The sequence below is a fragment of the Montipora foliosa genome, chromosome 9 (assembly GCF_036669935.1).
Source record: "Montipora foliosa isolate CH-2021 chromosome 9, ASM3666993v2, whole genome shotgun sequence".
NCBI lineage: Eukaryota > Metazoa > Cnidaria > Anthozoa > Scleractinia > Acroporidae > Montipora > Montipora foliosa.
This window is the reverse complement of record NC_090877.1, coordinates 33,231,386-33,238,885: the sequence shown is the minus strand read 5'-3', so window position 1 is coordinate 33,238,885 and position 7,500 is coordinate 33,231,386. Positions and strand designations below refer to the sequence as shown.

Below are 7,500 nucleotides of genomic sequence, written 5' to 3'. Positions count from 1 at the left end.
ATTAATACCTCCTTTTGTTCGTCCACCAGCAATTGTGCATTGCAGCATTGTTATCTGTGTCTCTTGCAATTGAGATTGGTTGCAAACCACCTATTTTGCTTGTATTTGAAAACAATTACTCGTGCTCATTTATTCCAAACCGCACTGGAAATCGTGTGATTGCTTATACTAACATTGTACAAGCGCTTCATCATCAGTGAAAAGTGATCAATGGTAGCGACAAGCGAAAAGAAGCATAGACAACACATTACAAACATAGCATTAATGGGCACAAAGTTATGGAGATACTTACTTTAAACAGCCTCAGTACACGACCCATTCGTAAGACTCTAAATACTTTGGCAACCTTGAGGATAGATGGAGAAAATCCCCCTGTCGCCCTGTCAACTGACAGGTCAATCACAATATCTATTACAGATAGGATCACGATAAACAAGTCTAACAGGTTCCAGTAATCTTTGAAGTAGAAACGCCGAAAAGCCATAGCCTGTATTACAGTCAGACGAAAAAAGAGGTTAGATGACATTCAGAGACATGAAAAGCTAAATGAATAATAACTTTTATTAAATTCTCGACCTTGGATATTGCGTTTCTAGCTTTCTGCTTGGTTCACTCAATCTCTGTTATCAGCTCATATACCCAATTCACAACTTGTACAAATCCCATAATACTCCTCTTTTAGCCCCAAAATTTCGCATAATCATTGTTTGCAATTTCTCCTGGAATATGAAGATGTCCCAAGAGAAATCGAAAACAACACCTATGCAAATTGTGGGGGGTAAAAGAGTTGTATTATGGGATTTGTGCAAGTAGTAAATAGGGGAATTGATTGTGTCAAGTGTTGCCAAGCTGGAACTGATTGGCTTTAGTTTCAAAGTGTCCAAGCGTTCAGAATTTAATGAAAATTTAATAAAACAGTTATTCCATTCGCGCTTGTCGGATATGAGAGTGGTTATGGGTTGGTTGTGATATTGTCACCCTGCTCACCGCAGAGCGCATGATCTTTCTATAGCACGACCTTTTGGAGAAGGATGTAGATGATGGAATGCTTGTCGCGGTTACCTAGGGTCTGTTAAGTTTCAAGGTCATGAATAAAATATTCAGTGGCTTCTTTAAAAAAGAGGTGAGCAATTGTGCCATTATGTCAAGACGGCGCGAGTATTACGAAAAATAAATCGAGTTGTTCTTAAGTACTTGGAATAAATTAACAGAAGAAGAAATCCGTCACTTACCTTCCATATTGCTTCAGTGACATACACAGTGCAATAAACATAGTTGATTGTGTTCAAAGTATTCATATACGGAGCATCGTCATCAGAGGCCAGTTCAAGAATAATCGGCACCATATTGATAATAATTAGAGAGTTCATGGCAATATCAAAAGATACGTGTGCAGCCACAGTGTACATTAAGGAGAGAACTTTGTTTGTTGGAGGAGGGATACGCTCTGCTGGCTTCTGATGCTTCAACTGCTCCAGTTTGTCTTTCTTTGAGAAAAGGAGACATGAATACATTTCTCACGGTTTCACGCCGTGGTAAGATTAGCAAACAGGCTATCTTGGGAAGTATCTTCGATCTACAAAATACATCAAATGCAGGAAAACCTGCCCTTGGATAAAAATAAGTAACTCAATATCGCTATCTACGTCTAGGTCTCTAAATAAAACGTCAAGGGGAAGGGTTCCAGTCAGCTGCACAGTACTTTCAGTCCAGTCTTGAAAATCTAGGGAGTTCTCGTGATGTAGGGAGGTCAATAAGGAAAAACGCATTTATTTAGACGTGCTTCCAAACAGCTGTATAATAATTGGCGAGAGAAGAGACAATATAAAGGTTTCCGTCAAGTCAAAACGATTAACAATAGACGTACAACTTTTTGCAGAATAGGTGGCACTCTCCAGTAGGGAAGTAGGTCATCCATTTCAATAAAACTGGAAGGAAAAAATAATCAGTCAGGATGAGTGACAGAGTGGAGGTTTATCATTCCGTTATAAAATTGTGAGACGCAACAAGAGTCATAATTAATTAAAAAGGTTCCATCAGTACCTCTCTTCCTCGTCCATAGCGGTATCTGCCAAATTAATCAAGGACTGCACTGCTTCACGAGACAGCATGCCGTGTTCAAACTGCTTCCAGTAACTGACTTTCAGGGCTTTTATCAAACGCACTCTTCCATCGTTAGCCATTTCAGCAAATTCTTTGGGAGATGGCTCGTTTGGAACACTACTTTCACAGTTTGGACAAGTGCTGAGCCGAAGAAGCAGCGGAGTTTCTTCTGCGTGCTGCGGACGACAATACAAACATAACAAGAGATTTTTCTAGTTCTGCTCTAGAAGCTGCCTTTGTCAACCGGCTAGCCATCGCTCGCGACAAAGCCGAGAGAAGGGTCTCTTCCTATTTTTGCTCACGGCTACGCTCCCCTCGTATCATGGTTCCGTCGCAAATGTTTTGCCTTACATGCGGACAAGGCTTCTTTTTTATTTCACGTGAACATATACAAGTCGAAATTGTCATTTGTGTGAAGAGTAAGATATCGAAACGCAGCCGAGGCTCCAGATTTAACACCCACCGCAAAATTTTGTGCTTTTCGCTTCCAGTTACAAATCATGCAGTATGCAAACTCTCTTTGACGCACGGTTAGTTTCATACACCACAAGCTTTGATGAGATATCACGCCAAACAGGCCCCATTTTGTGGATAGAATAGCACAGACCATAACACAAGGAACTCTTTCCCTCGCTGTTTGGCAATGCAATACAATTTCTTTTAGCAGAATAGACCTTTCCACGGTTTCTGACGCAAACACGGCTTAAATTACAGTGAATGTATGGGATTTTAGCCGAATTCAAAGCTCTATAACTCCGCTACAAAGCAGCAGACTTAAAAAAATTTAAAATACTTTTAGTCATTAAATCAGATCATTGTACATGGCGCAACCTCTGAAAATTGAATATTAGAAACCTCCTCATGCCGCTTCAAATTTCACGGGAAATTGCATAATTTTGATTGCAAGCGTTCATATGAAATTTACAAATTTCATTAAAGATCTTTATAGCTTGATTCTGATCGTCATACTTCGGGAAAATAATCTCAATATAAGTGCTTTTTGAGAAGTATTCTCGCTATCCACAACTGTCAGACCATAAAGGATTTCTACTTGTTCAAAGTCGGCAAAATTCCCATACATTCACCGTAGAATAGGTCCCCCAACCAATATAGATAGCGTCAGAAACCGTGAAAAGGTCTATTTGCGTAATTACAAAAGTTTAGTTCCTAGCGACGAAACAGGTTATTGTACTTGCCAACTAACATGGCCACCATGAAGTCTATTGGATTCTTTGATTCCAACAGAATATTGGGAACTAGTATGCGTTGTGAGACCAGTGGAGCGTACTTAGCAAAAAGGGTACCGGGAACAACGATTACCTCCGAATAGAGACCGGCTACATTTATCATTTTGAGAATTCAAACTAACAACAAAGAAGTGATTCTATGATTATTGACAAGAAATGGGTCATTTCCGAGTTCATGTCTGCCTCCTCTTCAAAGCGAGTCCATGCAAGTGCAAAGTGCGAAGTGTGAAAATTAGTTTCATCCATAGAGCGAGTTTCAATCGATTGTCGTAAAACCAAAACCAAAGCAATTACTTTGGCCAATCAAAAAGGACAGAGACAATCTAGTAAACCACTCAAAACTCGAAGTAATTACATGTAGCCGACACAAAGCGAGGGAAAATGTGCACGCTCGAGCCACGATTGGTTTTGGTTTCACTTCTGATTGGTTGAAAAAGTGGCGCGAGAACTTTCAACCAATCACTGAGTGAAGTAATGCAAAAACCAAAGAAATTCGCTAATTACTTTCGACACTCAATTGAAAACCACTCTATGTAAAGCAGAACTAATTACCATCACAAAAACTTCGCACTTAGACTCGCTTTGAAGAGGAGGCAGACATGAACTCGGAAATGGCCTATTGCTCTGCGCATTGTGAAGCAGTTCGCGCCAGTACCTCGCCTTCTTCAAGTTCCATATATGGGTTGTGGATCTCGCAGTCCCGCTCTGCCATATCCCAGTCTGCATCAGCTAAGAAGCGATCTGCTTTTAGCATGGTAAGTGTACGTTGATTGCTCTCTTGAATCTGCCTCACAGCATTAGCCATAGAGATTTTCTTGGAGTCTGATATATCACTCATTCCTAGTTTTTCCAATAGTTTTTTCATGGTTGTTGCATTGACAAGAAGAGTAAACATAACAATACCAGCCGTGTGTGCCAATACCTATCAAAAGCATAAAGAGCAGATTGTTAGAAAAAGGAAAATTCGCCTAGTCAGCCTTAAGCCTCGGTTTGTTTACAAAGCGAGCCCTGTGTGAAGGCTCTCAGGTTCTCCATGTCCACAGCCAGGAGAGAATAAATCCTATACTAAGTCAGGAGTCCTTGACTAGTAGCGTGCAACCTCATTGTATTTGTGGAACGGCGTTTTTACGGACAGAGTTAATTTAAGATAGATTTCTCGGCGAAACAAGACTTTTCCAGCTAATCACAAGTCTTGCATGAGAAATTATCACCTTGGGATCAAGAATGGTCACTCATGCGAGTCAAATCTTATTTAAGAACTCGTCTAAAAATAGCTTTATCTCTGAAAATGTCGTTACATAGACCCAGTATGCAAACTCGATTTGCATTGGTAATCAATACTCTGGGGTATATGCAAACGAGACTATAAAAGAGGGTACACATGCTCCACCCCATCACTCTACTCGAGTTCGCGAAAGGGAAGAGTTTGGAATCGAGTAAGTCGGGATTGATCCTCATAGCTCCCATCTTCGCCTGGTCTTTGGCTTGTCCCAGACCAGAGAGATTCTCCATACCTTATTACCATATCATTAATAACAATACCCAGGGTAGAATATTACACTACTGGAGTTGTTGGCTCCTGGTTATGGGCTCCTGTCTAGAGGTAAGACAGTGAATTCCCCATATTTGGTCCTATTCTGATGAAAGTCATTGCAATGCTTCAGTTCTTTGTAATACTGTGGTTATTTCAAGGGCGGCAACCTATTGGTCAGTTAGTGTAAAAGTGGACCACGTGACCATGGGAACAACGGATGAAAATTAATTTCGCAGTACATATCATACAAAATTACATTCAAATAATTATCATTGGGCCCGGACATTCGCTCTCCTGCCTCATATTTTCTTGACTGCGTCTATGCAGGTCACAATGTTTACACAGACCATACTATCTTATCTCTTGGCTATTGAAGGAATTTCATCAACTGATCCTAGTAAAACGTTTGACTCTCTACTTCCACCATTAATGTTAAGGTTCCTGCAAACGAGGAAACAATGTTGCGGAAACATTGTTGCGGAAGCAAAAATGTTTCTGAATTTGTTCAGAGATATTTTGCTTCCTCAGCAAATGTTTGTCGCTTGCGCACCGAGGAAACATTTCGGGAAACAATGTTTCCGCAAAAATGTTTCCTCGTTTGCAGGGGCCTTCAAGTAAACTAAATAGGGAAGGAAGAGTCAAACGTAAAGATACCGCCATCAGTTCTTGGAGGATGTCCACAGGGATCCTGTTTCGGCCCTTTGCTTTGGAATATTTTTCAGAATGGCATGGATTATTCCGTGAGCAGCTGCCAACTGTCAATGTATGATGATGACAATCAGCTCTATGCATCAAATATGGATGCTACGAAGTAGAATCAGCTCTTAACGCACAAGAAAGGCTAGCCTCTCACTGCATGGTATGAGGAATATTCACTTCTTGCAAAGAAGGATAAATTTCAGACAGTAGTTCTCAATGCAAATAAGAAAAAAGGCGCAACATCGACATCAACCACCATTACACTAGATGATACTGTACCAATAGAGCCTACTAATCTTATGAAGCTCTTGGGTATCATTATCGACGATAAACCGAATTTTACAGAAGATGTTAAATCAATTGCAGTTAAGGCAGGGAGACTTGTAGGTGTTATGATGAGCCTACGAAATCTCATTCCAGAGAAAGTTAAACTTCAACTACATCGGACAGCAATTTTACCACATTTAACTTAATGCTCTCCAGTTGATTTGGTGACGTAATTTGGAGGACTGGGAAGAAATCTTTTAACGCCGTATCCCACAACCGCGCGCGGCCTTAGGTGTTGTTTCCAAACTCACTGCAGTATTTCCATAGCCAAAACTCAACAGATCATTCCGCGTCTACCACATTTCCTGTTACTGAATGAACATTCAAGTAGACCCGACGAGCTCCAACCTCGCCCCTGCCATGTTGAATTCGAAAATAAGGCCGCGCGCGGTTGTGGGATACGGCGTTAAAATTTTTCTCCCCAGTCCTCCGAATTATGTCGCCAGATCACCTGGCTGTTGTATGGGATTTTATAAAGCTTCTGATACACGTATGCTAGGGATAGAGGATCCAAGAAAAGGCTCTTAGGGCTATCTACCGTGACAAGGTTTTAAGTTATGAGGAACTGCTGAATGCCGCTGGTCTGCCAACATTGTTCAACCGAAGACTCCAAGATATAGCCATTTTAATGTTCAAAGTTAAGAACAACGTATACCCACAATACATTACCGAATTTCTTAAAACTAGACATTAATCTGAGAAACGCAGACTTCATTTTACCAAGATTTAACCTAGTGACTTATGCAAAACATTCAGTGACCTATTTGGGTCAAAGAATTATGAACCAGGATACTCAATCCCGTTAAATCAGTTAGTTTAAAGCCTTTTAAAAATTACATTAGAAACGGGGAATTAAGTGTTTGAATTGATGAGGGCAGTGGGTGCAAATGCCATCTGCGTTCAACTTGACTATTTTATTCTTTTTTATTGACTTCTGCAGACTTATTTTGATGGATAGGCTTTTTATCTTGTAAATAGCTATTATTTGAATTTGTAAAAAGCTATTATTTTAATTTTATCTTGTACATAGTCTTGATGATTAGGTGTCCCCAATTAGCAGCAATGCTAAACCTTTGTTGACACATATACAAAGTTATTCATTCATTCATTCATTCATTCATTCATTCATTCATTAGAAGGGTTCAAAATTCAATAGGTTTCGCTTATAATAATAATAATAATAATAATAATAATAACAATAATAATAATAATAATAATAATAATAATAAAACTTTATTTTCACACGTGTTTAAGGCTGAGTAGCTTGTGGGGTCGTGCACAAAATAATTAAATCAAATCAAATTAATACAATAAAGAGCTCTTGGTATCTGTGGCTGTAGATAGCTCGGACGGCGAAAAAGAAAGTTGTACGCCGTGGTCATGACCTTTTGATAGAAATCAGTTTCTATCACAAAATAACTTCACATATGCTCACTTAGAAATCGTCCATTCTTTCAAATTTTATATGCACTATTCTTTTAACGGGCTCAAGTAAATTTCACGAGTGACCGGTATCTGCAAAACGTTTGGAGATATCATGAATATAATATGGAACAACCTCCTCTGGAAATCTATTCGAAAAGAGAAAAA

At 39.6% G+C, this 7,500-nt stretch overlaps 1 protein-coding gene across 1 annotated transcript in view; it reads right to left on the bottom strand.

Moving 5' to 3' along the window:
* LOC137970435 (sperm-specific sodium:proton exchanger-like) overlaps positions 1-7,500 on the bottom strand; it is a 45,871-nt gene that overhangs the window by 21,137 nt on the left and 17,234 nt on the right. The window contains exons 8-12 of the mRNA XM_068816959.1: positions 4,006-4,272; positions 2,044-2,279; positions 1,868-1,928; positions 1,233-1,487; positions 293-487 (exon numbers count right to left, since the gene is read on the bottom strand). Coding sequence (XP_068673060.1) covers positions 293-487; positions 1,233-1,487; positions 1,868-1,928; positions 2,044-2,279; positions 4,006-4,272 — 1,014 coding nt within the window. The remainder of the gene's footprint in view (positions 1-292; positions 488-1,232; positions 1,488-1,867; positions 1,929-2,043; positions 2,280-4,005; positions 4,273-7,500) is intronic.